This window comes from Cygnus olor, chromosome 2 (genome assembly GCF_009769625.2).
Source record: "Cygnus olor isolate bCygOlo1 chromosome 2, bCygOlo1.pri.v2, whole genome shotgun sequence".
NCBI lineage: Eukaryota > Metazoa > Chordata > Aves > Anseriformes > Anatidae > Cygnus > Cygnus olor.
The window spans coordinates 97,538,621-97,558,739 of NC_049170.1; the positions used below are offsets into that span (position 1 = coordinate 97,538,621).

At 44.6% G+C, this 20,119-nt stretch overlaps 1 protein-coding gene and 1 long non-coding RNA gene across 5 annotated transcripts in view; one reads left to right on the forward strand and one right to left on the reverse strand.

The window, feature by feature from the left end:
- CARMIL1 (capping protein regulator and myosin 1 linker 1) overlaps window positions 1-4,956 on the reverse strand; it is a 186,989-nt gene extending 182,033 nt beyond the window's left edge. For 2 of the 4 annotated variants that reach the window (XM_040549451.1, XM_040549449.1), the window contains exons 1-2: window positions 4,535-4,956; window positions 836-933 (exon numbers count right to left, since the gene is read on the reverse strand). In XM_040549451.1, coding sequence (XP_040405385.1) covers window positions 836-933; window positions 4,535-4,574 — 138 coding nt within the window. In that variant the 5' untranslated portion in view covers window positions 4,575-4,956. The remainder of the gene's footprint in view (window positions 1-835; window positions 934-4,534) is intronic. The other 2 variants (XM_040549450.1, XM_040549448.1) reach the window with 1 other exon arrangement.
- A 2,636-nt stretch (window positions 4,957-7,592) lies between these two features.
- On the forward strand, window positions 7,593-9,257 carry LOC121066094. The gene is made up of 2 exons (XR_005817497.1): window positions 7,593-8,960; window positions 9,064-9,257. It is a non-coding gene; the product is annotated as an uncharacterized LOC121066094 (long non-coding RNA).
- The last annotated feature ends 10,862 nt before the right edge of the window (window positions 9,258-20,119 follow it).

A 20,119-nucleotide genomic window follows, 5' to 3' on the forward strand; every position in this document is an offset into this window, starting at 1 on the left:
TGGCGACAAAACTTTCAAACGTACAATAGCATTCTTATTGATACAAAGCACCAAATTTCAAACATCTTGCAAAATATTATAGCAGCATTGTAGTTATTTGCATTTGTTATTCTCCTGATAGAGAAGTATCAAAGGAAAGAAGAAATGAAGTTCCATCTCTTTTTGCATACCCAAGTATTCAAGACAGTATGCATGCATACCAGCTCATTACTGCAGCTCTCTTCTTATCAAAAGAGGCCAGCAAAACTATTCTTGAGAAAACAGGAAAGCATACTTCAGTGAGATTAATTTGACACTTTCCCCCACTACAGTTTCAGGAATGACAATGGAAGATCCCACACAGTAAGCATTTCTTTTAAAACGCAGATAATGACTCAGAGAATACTAAAAAGTACAAATAGTCATTTGAGTTTAAAAAGCACAACAGCTTTACAATTATTCTTCACCATGTAACAGCTTCAAGAGATTCTCAAAAGATAAATAATTCTACATGCTTCATTTTGCATTTCTTGTCCAGTCAAAATTCCTATTGATGTAGATGGGAAACCTCACCAGCAAAGGCAGCAAATTATTGTAGAACAGGTTCTAATAATAACTAGTCTTAGCATCAATCCACAACACCATACCCTAAACCCTGAAGAATAACTCAGTGATCAACATGTGTGCATACACGTGCATACCACACTTGCTATGCAGGTTAGCAAGAAAGTAAGAGGTATGCAAAACTTATGGTACAACAAAAGTTCAAAGGATCTTTCAAGAGGAGAATTGACGCCTTCTGAAAAGATATTGGCTTTTCCTCCACAAATTGAATCACTCAGTCTACTGTACTCACCAATATTTTGTTCTCCACTTTATCTCCCTTCGTTTCCAGCTTTACCTTCTTCTTGACCGAAATTTTGATTTTCCTCCCAATAACATCCCTGACACTTTCTGAAATAAAAGAAAACACCTTGATTAAATACTTTTAGCGTCAACATGAGAAGGAAACACCATAGTCCTATTTTCAGGAAGACTCACAGCTATGTTGCTCAACTGCTTGCACTCACAGAAGTCTCATGCACGTGTAACAGTACTAAACACCAACGAACACAACTTTTGTAAGTACACCATCCACACAATAATTTACTTCTATTATGGTAGGGTTAGAGTTTTCATATGCCAGCATTCTAAACACAATCTTATATTTCTTTCCAGTGCTAGTTACACATCAAAAGCATTCCCAAGACAAGCCCCAGCACCGCTTAGCTCTGCTCAAGGAAAAGAGAGCAAATTCCTCACTTGCTATTATTCGTACCTGAAAAGCTTGCTAAAGCCAATTAACTCCTTGTACTGCAAAGACACTCACCTTTTATTGTTACTGGGAGAAGGGGGATGATGGATAAACCTAGAGTTTGCACATTTTGTACTTGCACATTCAAGATGCAAAGCCAACCGGTCAGACTTCCAGCCACTAACACCTGACAGCTATGCAGCTGATGCTGTGGAAGGCAGTGCTGGTCTCAGCCCAAGTCGCTGTAGGCACCTCACAGTGCCAAAGTTGCATTAATTGCCATATTTTTTTTTTCTACGTACAGGCATACACACATATAGACAGTCTCTGCCAAGCACCAAATGAACCAGCCTTTTCCCTAAAGGCTTGAACCCTGTCCTGAAGGGAACGTATACACATGGAATCGTGTCAGAAAGCTTATACAACTGATGTAAGCGGTAGATAAACAGAGGAACTCATCTGGATGAGCCAATTTGGCACCTTCCGCACATTTCACTCCCCAGCCCCCCCAGACAAGGGCTGAGGAAGAAATCTTTTAAACACATTAACCTATTTCCCGCACCACTACTGGAACCTTTAAATGGCAAGTCTCCACCCTCCCCAAACGCACACACTTCGCCCTTGTGCAGACTAAAGTTTAAAGGCTAAAACCGAAGATAATAGGCTCTTCGTAAGGCTTTTAATTACAGAATGCTACTTTTTCCACACAATTTTCATCCGTTTGCCCGAATGCATTCGTTCAGGCAACACATCATTTCTCCAGCCTAGGAGCTCTGCCTGCAAGGCAGAAGGGCACGCAGGTCACAAATACGCCCGGTCAGCGCGACTCTCCGCCAGAAAGCGTTCCTTCTGCAAAATCGGAATTATTTTTTTTTTTTCCCCCCCCCCCAGGAATTTCAATTTTCCTCTCAGGAAACAAAAGCTCCTGGGCAGCAGCGAGCAAGCCCGGCGAAGGCCGCCCCGAGCGGCGGCAGCCCTGTGGCAGGCTGCCAGCGCGCCCAGCTCCCAGGGCAACTGCTTGGTAGGGAGCCAGGCAGCCAGCTCCCTGAGCAGCCAGGTAAGCAGGGCCTGGGGGAAAGTCCAGCCCCGTCCTCCCTCCCGAGGCGAGCTGTTTTTCCAAGGCTTCCTCTTGCATGAATAACGCCCAGTCCTGCTCTGTCAGTCCCTGGGTGGGAGCTGAGGAGCAAGCTGACCACACAGCCCTTTTCATAAAGGAAAGCCCGCTCTCCTCGCGGAAGGAAAGGTGCTGCGGAGGTCGCTGCTCCTGTACCTCCGCCCCCAGCCTCTGCCTTTTGGTTTCTCCTCTCTGGCAAGCAGGGGATTTCCTCCTCTGGGGAGCAAGTCCTGCTTCCCTCACCGTCCCACAGGTGCCACGCAGCAGCGATGAAAAGGACCACAGGTCGACAGCCCTGGCGTGGCTGGGGAGAGGCCTGGGACCTGTGGCTCGGCCTGGCACCAGGACGCCAGCTCACTCTATGGCTGCACCTGCCTGAAAGGGCTGGGGACATTTCTGTACAAAATTAAGATTTCAGCTTCACGGGTTTCTCCCGTGTGACTGAGGGCTCCTCCGCACACACTGGCGGCAGGTGGACTTGCAAAGTAGTTTGTCAGATTAAGGAGCACAAACTTAAGGCTCTAATTTTCATGTACTCACTCATTTTTAATACCTGTGGCTATGAGTGCCTACATTCAAACATCAGCACCTTTGGGGTGCAGATCCAGGTAAGCCAACACTAATATAGGGATTTTTTATTTATTTTTTTAAAATTTTTTTTAAAGACTACAACCTTCCTGACCTAGTAAAGGTCATGCAGGAAGTGAGTAACAACAAAAACCTGCAGCTCTGCCATTCTCACTCCCGGTTTAATCTCCACACTGTAATCACTATGGTTTAAGGCACATCCTTCCGTCCTGTTCCCAAAGCATAGGGTTATTCCAAAAAGTCTGTTTATCAGGTTACATTTTAACATGCAGATGCCAAAATGCTGGGAGAAATCAAACCAACCCACTTGAACGGGCCCACAAGCCCCCAGAGAGCTCTGACAGAGTGCGGTGGGTGGGCACAGGGTGCCAGGATTGGGGGGGGGGGAAGCATTTCTTAAAATTGTCCAAAGCCACCAGAGGATGGGATGCGTTGGGATGTTCAGCTTTGCCTTTCTCCTTAACATGCAATACACCCCACCTACGGTATAGTAGGATACAGTGCAGATGCACAACACTTACTATCATGTATTAGTATCTCAAATGTATTAAAAGGAAAAATCACAGTTTTGACCATAGCTCATCACTTCTCAGTAGCCAAGCTATACGCTAACGCTAGTAACCCCCCATGGTTTGCACATTAAAAGACCACAAAATAAAGCATTTTTTTTTATATAGAGAGGGAAAAAATATCTGTGACAAATGCAACTTGCCATCCAGATTTTTACCAATATTTTATAAACATTAAAACTAATTCCCAGCAAAAGCACTGCCTGAAGCAATCAAAGGCAAAGCAACAGTGTAAATGAACTAGGTGATGTTTGTAAGAACTGTGCAACATGTACCTGGTTGCATGACAAATCTGTTTCCATCTGTCATTAAGGCAATACTTTAAATTAATTCCAGTGTAGGTGAGAGCTTCGTATTGCCCTTCAACAGGCAACCCGGTATCTAAAAGCAGAGGACGCCTGGCCTGAGCAGAGCAGCTGGATCCTAAAGCATCAGACCTGTTATCCCCAAATGACACCGGTTGCCAGCAGCCCGTATCACCATTTACTGAAAGCTCCCAAGTAGCAATGACAGCATTTTCAGGAGGTCCTCGCCATCAGCCAGTGTTGCTTAAGCGGAGACCGTGGAACATGGGGGGGGGGGGGTGTCACCGCATGCAGCCATGAAACTTTAATTACAAATAGCCTCTCAGACGTGCGCGCACACGGAAAAAAAAATGAGTTTTAAACAAGCCCAGTGGGGTGGGAGGGGGGGGGAAAAAAAACATCATGTAAACTCCCCCACGGCGCAGCTCGGAGCCTCGGCCCCGGCTGACAGCAGGGCTGCTACCGGCCCTTCCCCACGCGTGTTCGTGCCCCGGGGGCACCCGAAGACCCCTCCAGGACCCCCCAAAACCCTGCACCCCCGCTGGAGAGCCCCCCCGGAGCCCCCCACGGCGCGGGTCCCCCGCAGGCAGCGGGGCCTCGCCCCCCGGCCCTCCCGTCCCCCGGGGAGCCCGCAGCCCCCCCGAGCCCCCCCGGTGCCCCCCGCCCGGCAGGCCCCGGCCCTCACCTATCAGCTCCCGGGGGAGCTCGGAGCTCTCCTCGGCCATGCCGGGCGGCGGGGCTGCTTCAGCGGCTGGCCGCCCCTCCGCAGGGCCGGGCGAGCATGCGAGCCGCGGGGCGGGGGAGGAGGAGGAGGAGGAGGAGGAGGAGGAGGAGGAGGAGGAGGAGGAGGAGGAGGAGGAGGAGGAGGAAGGGGGGGGGGGGCCGGCCCTGCGCCGGGGTGCCGTGCGAGGGCGGAGGGAAAAGGGGGATGGGGGGGGGGGGGATGTTCAGAGATCGGCCGGGAGGGGCATTTCCCGGGGAGGAAGCCAGCCCCGAGGCAGGCAGGCAGGCAGGGAGGGAAGGAGGGAGGAGAAGGAGGGAGCCGGGCGGGGGCTGCCTGCTCTCCTTCCCCCTCGCCGCCGCCGCGGCAGGCAGGGAGATGGAGAAGGAGGGAGGGAGGGATGGATGGATGGAGGGTGCCCTCCCCCGGCCTCCGCACCTCCCAAGAGGGGAGCCGTGGCGCCCACGGCCGGCAGGGCAGGGGAAGGCAGGGAAATGCAGCCCCCCCAGCCCCCCGGTAGCCCCCCGGGGTCAGGGGAGGGCGGCCGCGGGGGCCACCTGCCGGCCGCCGCCGCTCCCACCCGCATCCACGGCCTCCGGGGAGAGCGGCCATGGTGCGGCCCCCGAGTGCCTCCCGCCCCCAGGCTCCGCTCTGGTCCCTGCTCTCCGCCTCCTTCTCCCTTCAGGGAGGGTCTGGGGCCTGAGGGGGGTCGCCATTGAGGCCTTGGCCTTACTGAGGGGCTCAGGGGGCCGTGGTGACAGCCCGGGCACGACCTGAGTGCAGGTAAATAAATAACTGCGACAGCACCAGCGACATGAGGGCTGAGCTGCACGGTCCTGGGCAGTGGCTCGCAGGAAGCCTCTCGCATGGATGATCCATCTCCTTTTCCACAGTTTGGCTGCACTGGTGCTGGCTGTCGCCTTAAACCCTGAGCGCCAAGAGGAAGCATTGCAACACTGCTACAGCACCAAGTGCAGATGTTTACAGCCTGCGCTCGTCCACCATGAGGTCCCACAGGACGTGGTGCTCCGTGGACGTGGCCTCTCCAGCCAGCACCACTCAGCGCAGGAGCCATGCAGAACCACCTACGGCAACGAGGTCTCAAGGTCTCGATGCTGGCCCTCCTCAATAGGTCCTCATCTTTCAGCAGATGCACCCTCTGGCCTTGCCCCACAGGAGTTCTTCTTCTTGTGTGTTTCTTTAAAAAAAAGATTGACGTTGTAAAGGGAGTGGTTGTAACCATCAAGTCAGCCCTCGTTTCCTGCTGCCTGGGAAAGAGATCGCCAAGGCTGGATCGCTTTAAACCCTGGTGAAGGATAAACTCTGATCCAGAGCTCATCTGTCTCTTCTGCACTCCCCCACCTTGTCTCCACAGGGATGTCACCTGTTCTAAGGTGATGCCCTTGTTACAGGTTGTTTAGCAAATGCCTTATGAGGGGAAAGGCAAGAATCTGGGCTTATGCTAGACTGAAGGAAACCAGAAGTATGCCTCCTTCCCCAGGATCAAAGAAAAAACCACAAATAGCAGTGTTTTGCTTGTTGCGCTGTGCCGTTGAGCATTTTTGTTATGTGTAACAGACGCGTTACAGAAACACAGCACGTGAGCTGCCTAATTGCGCCTATAAAAATAAGGACAGAAAGAAGCTTATTGGATGAGAAGAGAGGAAGAGGCTAGACAGCTCTGGAAATACTTAGGCTTGCTTCTGGTAGCGATGCACAGTTTCAATGAGAAGATCATTTTCACTGCAGCAGGACTGTGATTGGTCGTCCTGCATCCTGAAGGGGTGGATTACTGCATAAACCTCATATTTCAGGCACTCTACAAGTGAGTGACGGATCTGGAAGATTAAAGTCATTTATGCCTATTTAAGACGCCTGAAATGCATTCAATGAGAGCAACATCACAAATCCAAGAAGATGACTTATTTTACTGGTAAAATGCTGTGCTGTTGCTCTGTGTATCTCAGGGACTACACATGCCCTGGTCTTCAAAAGAAATATGACTAGCAGTTTGAAATTGTTGCGACTTGTGAAACAATTTTATGATTCGCCACAGCAACAACCAGCTCTCTGAATAATTTCAGAGATTATTTTACCAACATAGATACAGTTACTACAGAAATAGCTACAAAATTGCTGCCTTTCCTTTTTGTTGTTTAACTACATGAAGCAAATAGGGACATTCTTTAAAGAAAATAAATGAACAGTAAATATAGGGTATATTAGTAAAAGAAGCTGTGTGCTTTTAACACACAGCACTGCCAGTCAAACCTTACCTGGACATATATGTGTATAGAAAGAGAGCTCTATACCTGTTTGTTGATGGTCCTCTGCTCCCTCTTCTTCACTGGATCTGCATCCTTTTCCTTTCTCTGCAGAATACCTGCTGACTTCTTCCTCCCTGACAGTCTTTCCTCATAGCTCAGCATAAAAACTGCATTTTTTGCTTGCTGCACATGAGCAAGTTTACTTCCAACTGAGGAATATGGGCATCTTTGGGTAGAAAACAAAAACAAAACAAACAAAAAAAAATAAGGAATTCAGAAGTTCACGTCTTTTCTAATACCCGGGAGGGAAAAATCAGATTATTAGGTCTGCATAGGAAAGGATATGTAATTTCATGCAGTTACTTCTGTATTGAGTCTAACACCCTGTGTTTGACTAAAACTTCCGAAAAAAGATACCTTCTCTTCGATCACTATTCACTTGCTCTGCAAAAATGTACATTTTTATATCTATGACAGCTCATACATGAAGCACGAGCAGTTTCATTGCCTCATTTCTATCTGAACCAGTATTTGAAGCATGGACCTTGCTTCCCTGGCTCCTGCCAGACAACCGTAGGCCTCTCAGTGTGCACCAGCTGCAGAAGCGATGTGCTCCTTCCAGGCCTGCCTGCCTGCAGCATGCTGCTGGATACTGCGAGCACCCCTCCATCCCTGCTTCCTTTCACGCGAGACGGCCAGCACAGCAAAGCCAGGGTATGTACAGAAAAATAAAGACAAAAACAACAAAAAGAATGATGGTAGCAGGCAGTGTTTTTTCTGTTCTGTTTTGTTGTTTAATCACCGGCATAACAGGCTAATGAAGTAACACTGCCAAGGCTACTGTATAATTCCTTTTTGGGAGCCCAGAAGACACTGGACCTGGTTCAAGGGAGGGAAGGTACAGACTAAATTTGGGTGGGCTAATGACCCTGAGGTCAGATTCAATCAGCAGATTGCATCGTTTCCCATTCCTTATTCCCCAGAGAGGAGGCAGGAAATGGTCGTTCAGGCAAGCTGCTGCCTCTTGCTCCTGCAGCTGTAGTGACGCCTGGATACTGGCGCTATTGCAACATCAGCAAGCCCTGTGAAAAGAAGGATGTTTCCACCTCCCGGAGTGGAGAAGCCTGGACCACCTCCCCAGGGGTCCCAAACATTTGGCTCCCAGGGCCTCCCAAACAGAGATTCTCCTCTACAGCTTAAAGGAAAAGCCACATCACCCCCGACAGAGACACTTCAGCACAGCTGAGAAGAACGGAGGTTCCCAAGTGAAACTGGGGTGGCTGAGGCAGATGGAGCTGGGTTTGAGCTCAGTGGTATTCCTGTAACCCTGAGGTGCAGCTCTTATCCTGAGCTGCTCCTGAGCCAGCATTGCTATGTCTGTCAATGGTCTCTCCTGATCTCACGTTACCTGCAGCGGTGAAAATGATCACAGCTTGGTGTCCTAGCTAGGATCACACTACAGTAGTCATGTAGCGTTTGCATATTGTGCATGCAGCAGGCCTACTGAAAAGGAAGGAGGTTCCGTTTTCTTCCACCAGAGCAGACCCAGGAAGTCATTTTAAAATAAGTCATTCAAAGGATAACCAACTTGCCTGCCACAGAAATGGGATCTGTGGTTTGCTTGTAGACATTTTTTTCCTCTAAAAATTGTTCAAGCTACTGTAGTTTCTGGTGTGACAAAAATGCTGATGAGAAAAGTGGGCTGGATCATGTACCAGTTAAATAGCTGGAGGGAGCATAGCAGCATCCACAGCTTACGCTTAACTGACAGCAACAGAGCAGGAGAGAACTAGGGACATCAGAAGACACCGAGCAGGGAGACATTTGAGACAGAAAAAGGTGGTGACTGGGGGAGGAGGGGGATGTCCTCAGAACTGCATGTTCATGTATCAGATTAACCATAAATTAAAAGAAGTAGCTTGCAAAGAACTTCTGACCACCTCTCACAGGTCTCTATATTAGCAGGACACCTCACACCCTGTGCTGACACATACTCTGTTGTATTCCCCTTTTCCAGCCTTTCTGCTGCCCTCATCCTCCTTCTCAGACCAAATCCTGTCTTCTCCTGCAGATCAGGCAGGTGTCAATGCGAGCCAGTGCCAAGCTGCACACACTGCCATAAGGTAGGCTACTCGTAGTCTCAACTGCTGAATGTCCTCCCTGCTATCTTCTCTGCCACTTGGACTGGGGCTTTAGCACTGATGAATCTCAATCTTTTTTCCTTAGGAGCATGATGTGAACAATGTTATGATGCGATCTGTAGCATGATCCTATTCCTGCTGAAGCTGATGGAAAGACTTCTGTTGCTGACAGCAGGTGTCAGACTGACATTCGAGTCACACCATGGAGTCATCCTGCTGCAGAGCAGCAGCGTGGTAGGAGGAATCAGGTGATTAAATCTGATTTGCAAAGCTGCCTCGCAATGTGCAGCAAAAGCTCGTGTCTATGAAAAACAGGGCAGAAAACAGCTCTAGATATAGACGATCCAGCCTTTCTAGTTGCATTTCTAAGAAAAAATTCAAAGGAGTGGGTTCTTCCCCAGCTATGCCCTCGCAACTCCCCAGGTATTGTATACTGCACTGGGTGAATGCAGTCAAATTGGGCCACACGGTGTCATCTGCCACCGTCCTAGCCAGTCAGGCATCGCCAAGAGCAGCATCATTTAAAGAAGTGTTACTTTTCAATCACTGGAATTATTATGGGCATTTTAAAGACCAAGAGGCAGCTAACCTGCAACTGTATGGAAGTATAGAAAGTACAATTAAGTCACATCCAATTATGTGTGAGCTCACAAGTTCATGAAGTCTACCAATCCATGCCAGCCTTATTTCCACCCAGCCTAAAAACGACTTATAACACTTCTAATTTTGGGCTCTCTCCAGATATTTGGTTTTAATTCTTTTGTCCACTAATTATCTTTATATTCATTGCCTATGTTTGGTGACACTATTAAATGTGATATTTGAGTCCTGGATGTTGACCACATCTGTTCAGAAACCTGTAGATGATCCAGGACTTAGGAATATTTTGACATGAAATGTTTATTAGAAAAAAATAAAAAGGCAGAAATCAAGCTGCTAGCTAATTGCAAAATAATAAAGGTATCTTATATTGCTGAATGATTGGATGCCTAGTATTGACTTCACCAGTTGTGGCAAAATCAATAGGGGAAAATGCACATCCTCCATCAATTACTAGCTCGGTAAAGGAAATGACACACTTGTAAGTAGTCTCCTGTTGTTATCTGTGACTGAGTCTTTTCAAACCCTTTACTCTGGGCTGCCATGTTGTACGCTCTTACAATTGTTTCGGTACCCTGCACCAAAAAAAAAAAAAAAAGTATTTTGTCTTGATTTTAAATAAGGTGACTGTAAATGCAGCAGCAAAGATGTATATTTTGATAAGGCATACTTTGATGGTAATGTTAAGAAAAGAATTACAAAGAGCAGCTGACGCCTCATGAAAATCTTAATAGGAAGAATCTATTCAGAATAATTCTGGTTACTCTACTGTATTATTATCATCATCTATTTCCATATTCCTCTTCCCTCATTCGCTTTTAGCAGGCCTATTTGCATAAAACCGGGATCATTGTTTCTTAAGAGCTCATCTGCTTCTGCTACTTAGCTCTCACGTGAAAGCCTAATCCTTTGCATATCCCATCACATTTAGTTAGAAACTGTTACAATTTTTGTGACTTCAGATGTGGAACTGGAGAGCAAAAGCAAGTGATTCTTAAACACAGAGCCTAAACCGGGGTCCTAGCTTTCTCTGTTCTGCATCAGGCATAACTAGTGATGCTTGGAATACACTTAGCAAGATCTTGAATGGAAATAAAACATTTTAATCCATTTAAAACAGGTCTGTGAGTGTTGCAGCTCCTCAGCTCATCTGTCACTAAGTCAAAGTGCCCCATTTTTGTGAAATCCCTATTCTCCTCCAGTACAGGCCTTCATGCCTCCAGTGTCTCATCAAGCTCCTTTTTCTTACTGTTGACTCCAACTTAATCAAACAACACGCCTTGATTGGGTTTCCGTCAGCCCTGCGAGATTAACAACCCCCTTGGAATCAAGGTGGTGAAACATGCTCCATACGCATTGTTTGTACTGTCTGAAATAACTGAAAAAGAAGATAGATTTTCTTCGTGGCCAGTGAAGCAGGTGAAAATGAACCTGTACAAAAATAAATCTGGAGTAGTTCTGACCTAAATTTCAAACTGAACGATTCTTTCTCTTCCTTTTAAAAGTTTGAACTTCACCCTCCACCTTTACTATCCTTATTTCTTCCCCCACAGAAAGTACTAACAGTCTTTCTATCAATACCAATACCATTCATTCAACCTAAAAACCTCTGCTGCAAAAAAATATGTTCTTTAGCTCTAAGCAGTACATTCTGGAGAGGTTATTGACCATGCAGTTTGTCAACAAGAGCCTCTAAATGCGCATGTTAAGCCTAGATGGGTTGACAAATAATCCTCTAGCTCACAATGTGATGGCCCTAGAGACAGAGAAGGGAAGGTGAGAAATGTGGATGAAAAATTATCTTGAACTATACTGCCGAAAAAGCAGAAAAAGTTGACTTTATGGTGAAAAGAGAAGACTGACAGCAATTACAGGTGAATTTTAAGTATCAAAAAGCTTTCTAAATACACTGAGCCTTCTGAATTTTGTAAAATCCATGGGTGCCTTATTGGCCTCAGGAGAACTCCATGTGAGAACTAGATCCTTCTAGGGGATCTGTGCCATTTCTGTAGTGTCCAAAGTTGTCCTAGGTGTGTTATAAAATAAAGTAAGGAAAATCAGTCATCTTGTCATCTGGACAACTTATGAAAGTTTTACAAACATATAGAGGAATCAGCATGCAGGGAAAGTGATATGAGCAAACAGAACAACCTAGCTGCATGTCTCTAGTATAAAACAACATCAGATCTGATATTACAACATAATAGGAATTTACTGGCAAAACGAGATTGCTGTTTCTGGGCCTGGCCATAACAGGATGCTAACATAAGGGCTAACTAGCACAGTAAATTTGAGTTCGCACCAGTTTTCTGGACACATATATGTCACCAATAATTTTGGGCAAATTATTTTTAAAAGTGCTATTTGAGGTTCAAATAATCGGTTTTCAGATCAAAAAAATCTCCTGTGGAATAAGATTATCACCACACAACTTCTTTTCACCCATGTAGATTCATATGTTCCTCTGTGTAGATTTACCTCCACCTAAAGCCATTTACTCAGTCTTACTGAAAAAATATCTTCTTTAGGCTGTTAATTCCAAGCCCCATGTCTAATACCTAAAAGTGTCCAGTATCTGGGGGCAAATGCCATCACTGAGCCAAATGCTGTGAGAGGTTCTGGTTTGATGAAGGGGGATAGAAACTGTCCTTGCCATTCATCGTGGCCCTTACAGGGTACAGCAGGGAAGAAATTGTCCTCACCTCGCAGTCCAGTTAGGTGTTGTGCTCTTCAGTGAAGGAGAGGAAGATTCACCACATCAGGAGAAGTTCATCACATCAGTGGAACAGTTTTTTAGTGCAGCTCCTTTTCAGGGGCTGGGCACAGTTGCTGGCATGGTTTATTTCAGGTCAATATAGGGTGCTCAGAGGACTTCTTTGGTGCAATGAAATCATTGGACATTTTGTCGGAGAGGCAACAACGTCAAGGCAGAGGTGCCAAAGTAGCTGTTCGAGAACAGCAGAAGGAAAAACACTTGTAAAATTCCTGAGATAAGCCACAACTATGACAAGGTCCCAGAAGGGAAGCCTGTGTTGCAGCTCGCTGCAACCCCACCAGCAAAAACACCCTAAGATGTTTCTGCATTTCACAGCTGCTTGACCAGGCAATTACAACTCTTTGCACGGTGTACTGCAAAGCAGCTGAGAAGATACACATCAGTACACTGTGGTATTAAGATCATACTTGGCAAGAGCAGATGCTCCAGTAAAATCACAATTGAGCCTTTAACTTGCTGTGAATGCTTTAGTCTACTCTTTCATTCCTCTAGTCGCAAACTACCTTTGAAAAGATCACAAACTTACTGAACGTTTTGACTATTAAAGAACTACTTCACCAGAAAATCGTTGCTGAATTGCAAAATACAATTTTATGAATAAATATTTGCAGTTTATAATCTCCATCTCACATTTTGATCTGTTAGACACCTCCCAGCTAGGGCAGCTGAAACAAGACTATTATTTAGGTCAGGACATAGAGATGGCAAATATGGAACCATATAGCTGGCTGTAACATTCACTGTTTGCTATCTGCACTTTTCAGTCAGTGACATAGGTCAAATCATATCATTTCTGTTCCCCCTCTGGATTATTTGCATAATAAAGCAGCACAACAAGAACAGTGTATTTCACAATCAGCCTGAAGTTTGCTTTTAGCATACGAGCACCAGTTCTAATCAAGTTCAAGTGCTCAGATGATCTCTGAAAACAATTATGGAATGGTTACTCCCATGGTGGACTCAAAATCTGCTCGTGGATTTGATTAGAGATTTTTGGAAGCATTTTCCCCAGTCACCAGCCTTGGCTGTCATTTCCTCTAACGCAATTTCTCAAAGCACCAATATATCGGTTTATTATGATTATGTACAGTAAAACAAAGCAGTGTTGAGGATGACTTTGGATACATTTTTTTTTTCCATCTTCATTTCTACAGAAAGGATCCAGTAGAGTTTAGCAGCCTTCAGTCCACCCCAAGTGGTTAATTTACTGTTCAGAACAGGTTTCTATTACCCTTTCTTCCCTCCCTGCCTCACTGCAAAAGTGCTCCTCTTTTTTTTTTTTTTCTCCCCAACTTGTTTCTTTTGGTTCCTTTTGCTGTGTATTATCTGCTGCTGGCAGTAATCTTAGCTCTTCAAGTGACAGCAAAATTATGAGGTGCTCAGTACGAGATGACAATTTTCTTCCCCTCATTCTAATTCATTTGCAGCCCCATCAAGGAATCAGCGTCATCTTTTCAGTGTGTTAACAGCTCTCTGCTGATAGAAAGCATTAGCTCCACATTCTTCAGCAAGAGGTCAAAAACGATTTTTGTTTTGTAACAACCCATTAAATTTTGTGCTTTGGAAAATTCCATTGCTCCCCAATGTCAAATACCTAGGCTGTTACCTCAGTTAACACGCAGCAAAAGAGGAGCTTGCTGCGAGATACCGAATGAGTCAGGCAGCAGAGAGTATTTCCTAGAGAGGATTGTGGTTTACCACTGTCCATGCCCAGTTTATTATTATTTAGCCTACTCTTAAGAAAGCCTCTTTGTTCTGTGCACACAGAGGCTCCTGAAATCATTTTATTACCTTAAATAAAAGCAATGGCTAGATGTTCCTGTAGGCTTCTACAAAGAATTTACTTCTTTGTAGGACACCTGGGTCAGCATTACGCACACCCTCATTTACGATCAGCATGACAGAAGCCTAAAATCTTTGTCATACTACCTCCATTAGATTATTTGGTGTGTTTCTGATGGGTATGCATGCAGATTACAAATCTGACTGTAAGCATGTGGCAGACTGAGGGGTCCATAGGAAATGAGGGGCCATGCTGGCTGCCACCAAGGTCCCCAGGCATCGATCGGAGCAGAGCAGGGCAGACCTGCTCCGTTCAAGGCAGCGTGAAGGAAGCAGCAGTGCTGCTCCGTGTACTGCAAGCAGACAGATGGTCCCGTGTTTTTCCTACCACTCTTTCAACTGCAGCACATTTAAACACAAAGGGTAAAGCTTGCAATAACTCAAAAGCAAAATCTGGAGAGTGACAGCTGGAAACAATCTTGTTAAAAATAGCCCAAACAGTAAGTCGGCGGTACAATATACATACTGCAATATTTGCACGTGGGGCTGGAAGGAAGCAGAGGTAGCATACTGTGGTTTTGGCTGAAAATAAAAGTTGAGAAGCTAATTCAGCATTCAGCTCAGCACAGTCATGGCCCTGGTGGAGAAACCAGCAGGGCACCTGGGCTCTGCAGCAGTGATAGTAGGATGCCTGAAGGACGGGATTTGGAAAAGAGAAACCTGTTTGCGGAAGAAGGTGGGCTGCTTATTACACATTGAGACAGTTTGCATATTGGGGAAAGAAAACAAAAATTGAAAACATTGAGGAGATGTAGCATTCCTCTACTCCAGCTGCAAATAGAGCAGCCACGAGTGCCACTACGGCTTCCTCCCAACCCAGGGGAGCAGAAACAGCTGGAGCCTGGTGTGAAATGGGCTGGCTGCAGTGCAGACCTGTCCGAGGACAGTGCTGTAGGCATGCTCCCCAGCAAGCTAGCAGCTCCACCAGCCTGTACTTTATTGCTGCTGCTCTGGGAGTAGCTGTAGCTATTTTCAGTTCTGCATCAGACGGCATCTGAAATTAATGTTCTTTAATAAGCGGCAGAATGAGCATTGTCAGCATCTCAGTGTGAACACAGACACATGTAGACCTTTAGCAGATCTTAGTTATGCTTTACCTGCACATAGAAGCGCTCTTCAGATTTTACCCTATGTCTGTCCTGGACTGATTTATTTATACAGCCCTGATTCAACAAAAAGAGGGGAAAAATGGCCACAGACACAAAGGATTCACTCCTCCTCACTCTTCCCAGTTGCACACACCCAACCGACTCATTTCCTTTCTCAGCAAAGGAATTGGGCCCCCGTGATGCAGTATTTCCAAAACAAGGACGTTCAGCCACAAAACCTTCGCCTCAGTGTTGGGGAAAATGTGCCAGATGTCCTTGCCACATGCGGGAAGGGGAATCGCCCAGGCGCTAGCGCACAGCACACGAGTTAGCTTGGGGAGATGCAACACGCCAGAACATTTAATGCAATATGTGCCACAGCTTTTAATGCAATGAATTCAGTATGTGCCAGGGCTGCTGAGCTGTGAGGCAGCAGGAGACACTCGATCCTTCAAGGACAGACACTGTGGCTAGATAGGGGAAGAGGGAAATGTCAGGGGGTGGAAGTTGCCTGGTGAAGCCCTTTGAATTCACCGTAACGTTTACGCGAATTAACCCAGCAGCTTTTTGCTTCATCAGATTTAGGAACCTCCTTGCTTTTTCCAAGGACACTAAATTATATTTTTTTCCCCCCTCATTCCCTTGGAAAACCCATCTAGTTTTTGTTATTTCCCTTCCTGAATTGCAGCTCTGTGCTCCCCAGAGACCCTTCAGAGTTTGCAGTGTTTACCGTCTAGTGATGATTTCCACATGAAACAGGCTTGGGTTCAAGGAGAAAGTGTTTTTCTTGAGCTGCCAACTCAGCCAAGTCTCCAGCAGTTGAGCTGGATTTCTTCCACCTTGTGCATCATCACTGGCAATCAAGAGTCCTGTGGGCAAGCTCCAGATCCTGGTTGTGCAGCCATCATCTGATGCTCTCAGCAAGGGGACTATTTTGCAGTGGACTGGACAGGAAGAGTTTTCTTCCCTTTCCATTTTTTTCAACCCAGGAAAGAATCCTCAGAGAGACAAAAATGACTCCCTACTCCCCAGAAAGCAATGTGACACCATAGAGTGTAAATTCATGCATATTCACACACTACTCAAATCACACACACTTACTCATAGTCAAAAAATATAGCAGAATAGAAACAAGCAGTTCAAACCAACACTAAATTGCACATGCAGTGTAATGTGTGTTTTCCCTCTTGGGCAAATCAGTGCTGTTCTCCCATGCTAGTACTCAGGGTGAACACGTGCATGCAGGACTGCTACTCAGAGCAAACAATGCTCACCACATGAACCTGCAGGGAATACAGTGTCCATTAGCCACGGTAGAATTGAAAAAATCTTTGATATATTTCAGTTGCTCCTTTAGGATTTCCAAAGACAAAATGTTCTTTATACAACATCAGTTGGCAAAAAGGTATTTCATTATTAAAGCACTGTTGAAAACCTGGCTATCAGACATTTAGATGGTGCCAAACTTTTTAAAGGCCTTGCTTTCCCTTTTATTTTTTCCTCACTGTTTTTTTCTGTGACTTGTTATTCACAAGTGTTAGGTGTTTTCTGGACACATCTCTAAACTTCTCCTTTTTGCTGACATTTTTCACATATATTTTAAATAGAAATATGTTCAGAAGAGTACAGCTACTTAATATCTCATTGCAAAAATATGATAACGGAATTGAGTTTTGATTTAATCTATTTATTAGCTATGTAGGTGCAGCTGCTTATTTAATACTACAAAGCATACATGTGATGTCCTTACAAGATGAAGGGAGATTTTGCAGTTGAGGTCTAACTTCATTTTTTGAATCTACTGTCTTTTCATTTTCTATTTCCCCAACTGCCATTGCTCCCAGAAGAGCTTAAGACTTGCTACAGCTCTATTTCAGAAAAATGTACCAGCCATTAGTTCTTCTTGTGAGTAAGGATTGACACCTTGTGGCCAGAAAGTGTTAGAGAAAAAATAATCCTATTACATTTTGATCATCTGGCCATTCCCTGTAGGCCAAAGTTTTCTTTGACCACTGTTTATTTAGATTTTTAAAGAGCCACAGAAATATCAGACTACAGTGATTTTGTGCTTTTTCCTGAGTGTTTTTATATGGTTAAGTATGATTGAACTTCCTTTCTTCCAGGGAGAGAAAAACACCTTCGGATGATTTGCTCCTCCAGCAGCTAGATCGGGGATTTCTGCTCCAGCCAGACTATCCTTTAGAAAAGGGACAGCTCAAGGGTCATCTCACCGGGAGACTTTGGAGAATATTTTTACTCTACTGAAAGTATTTGCAAGAGGTGGGCAAGCACAAGTGGTGTGATCTCACACTGGAAATTGCTGGGACTGTCAGTCATGGGCCCCTAACCATTTAAGATCAGACCTCAGGCTGGGGAGCAAGAGAAATGCATGAGAAGGGCACCATAATCAGGGGACAGGATGTGTTTCTGCTGATTCAGGATTTTGTTTCTGCTTCTGACATAAAAGTTCCGTATAAAGTTTGTGATTCTGTTAAAATCTCTGGTTTCTTATCACATTAGAAATAAATGAGTAGAACAGGACTCTGAAACCTGTTTAGTTCAAGGAAGTATAAATATAACAGGCTTGAAACACCTCTCACTGAACCCAGCATTTCCTCCTATGTGGAGAAGTATTTTTATCATTTAAATTGCACTAATCCCCAGGAACACAGTGTGCTAGATATTATAACAACAAAATACTCAAAAGGTAGTTAGACATTGCCTCATACCCTCACTTGGTAATAGACAAGAACTGACAGCTAGACAAAACAGAATAAAGGCGGGATGTGCGTTGGGAAAAAAACAACTGAATGAAAGGAAAAATAATCCAGACATTCTTGCTCATCCACTGAGTTTGGCTGATGTCAGATGCAAACAATTTGTACATCAGCTTGGAAAAGGTGAATTTCAAGCAGGGACATCAGAGAAGATATGTCTACCTTCTTCAAATTTTGGAGAAAAACTTTTCCCAAGAACAGAAGACAGTGATGAAAAAAAAAAAAAATCAAAGCATCTTTCTGCTCCTTAAAAGTTTACAGAGCTAGTTCAGAGGCTCACAACAAAACTGTTATTTGACTCGAGGACAACGTGTTTTGGTTATGCAGAGTGCACAACTTCTCCCAAAGTATGTCATCTCTTTAACGGAAGGAAAAGCCCTGGAAAAACATTTGCTCACTTTTTAATGGGTATAGTGATTCAAGCAACTGTTTGCCACACTAAATGCCAAAGAGACTTCACCCTGTGCAACATATTGCAGTGTTACATATTCCCAGCTCTGTTTCTATATGGGCTGTGAGATTACTTGTGTGAGAACCTTTATGAACTTAAGAGCTGACAGGCTCATCCATACCTGTGTCATAAGTGAAGACTATCTGCCCCGAAGAGTGCCCCTTGTGCAGCCAGGCCTCCAGCCCTGAGGTGCCTCAGCCTGCTTCTACGTGAAATGAAGCCAAAGGGGGAAAAAAATGATTATAAAAAAATAAAAAAAGGTTATCTGTTTTGTAGGCCTTGGTAGTTTGTACCAAGCCACACAGAGGAAGTCATCACTCCTGATGACTAGCCCAGGGAAAATGTCCTGATGTGACTTTGGTGCACAGCTTCAGTTATGGCCAAACCTGAAGGGGAAGGAGCCCCAGCATTTCAAAAAAAAGTGGATCTAGGAAAAGAACTGGGAGTTTTTAGTTTGCATGACTGAAGAATTGGGGGGAACTTTTTTTTTTTTAAACAAAACAAAACTATTTGTTTGTTTTATAAGAAGTAGACTTAGAACATTAGATACTTGGTGCTGTTTTCATAGCTTAAATCCTTAGTAAGCTTACGATGCTCAGCTTGAGAGGGCTGGGAGAAACCTGATTTGATTTTGAAGCTCACCCTACTTCGGGCACGGGGCTTGATGAAATGACCTCCAGAAGTTCCTTCCAACCTCTATTTTTCTGATGCTCTGGGTTATGGTTATCCCAGAAATCCTTGCAAGATGTCAAATCAAGCCTCAAAGTAGAAATGTTCTCAGAAAGCCATGATCAGGGTCTACACTTTCAAGTAAAGCTCTAGCCTAACTCACAGTTTATTTTCATTTTGCAGCCCTAGTCTCTCTTGGTCTAAAAACCACAGCTTCGCTGGAAATACAGGATACCCCCTTTCACAGTTTTATTACAAATATTTAGCATATAATTTTCAAGTTTCAGCTTTGAAGCATTAAAATTTCAGAATCTCAGAAGAAAGTGAAGGAATCTATGGCTTATGTGATTGAGTTAAAATGTTTTTGAAAGATGACTTTGCAGACTTTTTACACCTTTCTTTGGCTTTGAATCGTGCCGTTAGCACCTCTATCAGTTTTACAAAGTCAGAAATCATGAAACCAAATGATTGCAGAGGAGTCTACGTTATATTAGTTAAAATAATAACAGTTCTTGTTTATATCCATTCCAAGAGGTGATCCAAACCTTCCAACAAATTTATCAGAAGGAATTATTTAATTTCCTCTAGCCTTTAAGATAAGTTTTAACTTACCTTTAAAAAAAATATGAAAGTGATTATTATTATGCTTCAATAATTTTAATAACACTTCATAGAATAAACAATGGTTAGATGTCACAGAACTATCTTAACTCATACCAGAAAAAGAGGCAACACTTAAACTAGCAACAATTTTTTTAAAGGTAAGTTAATATGAAAATATGAAATATGAAATCAGAATCCTAGGAAATAAATTTACTTACAGAAAGCCGGTTGCAAATATTGAAAAAACAGACAGGATATAATCTTGCCTTGTGATATGGGGCTATATATCAAGGGGCCTGTAAATGCATAATGACACTACAGGAAATAATGTTCCA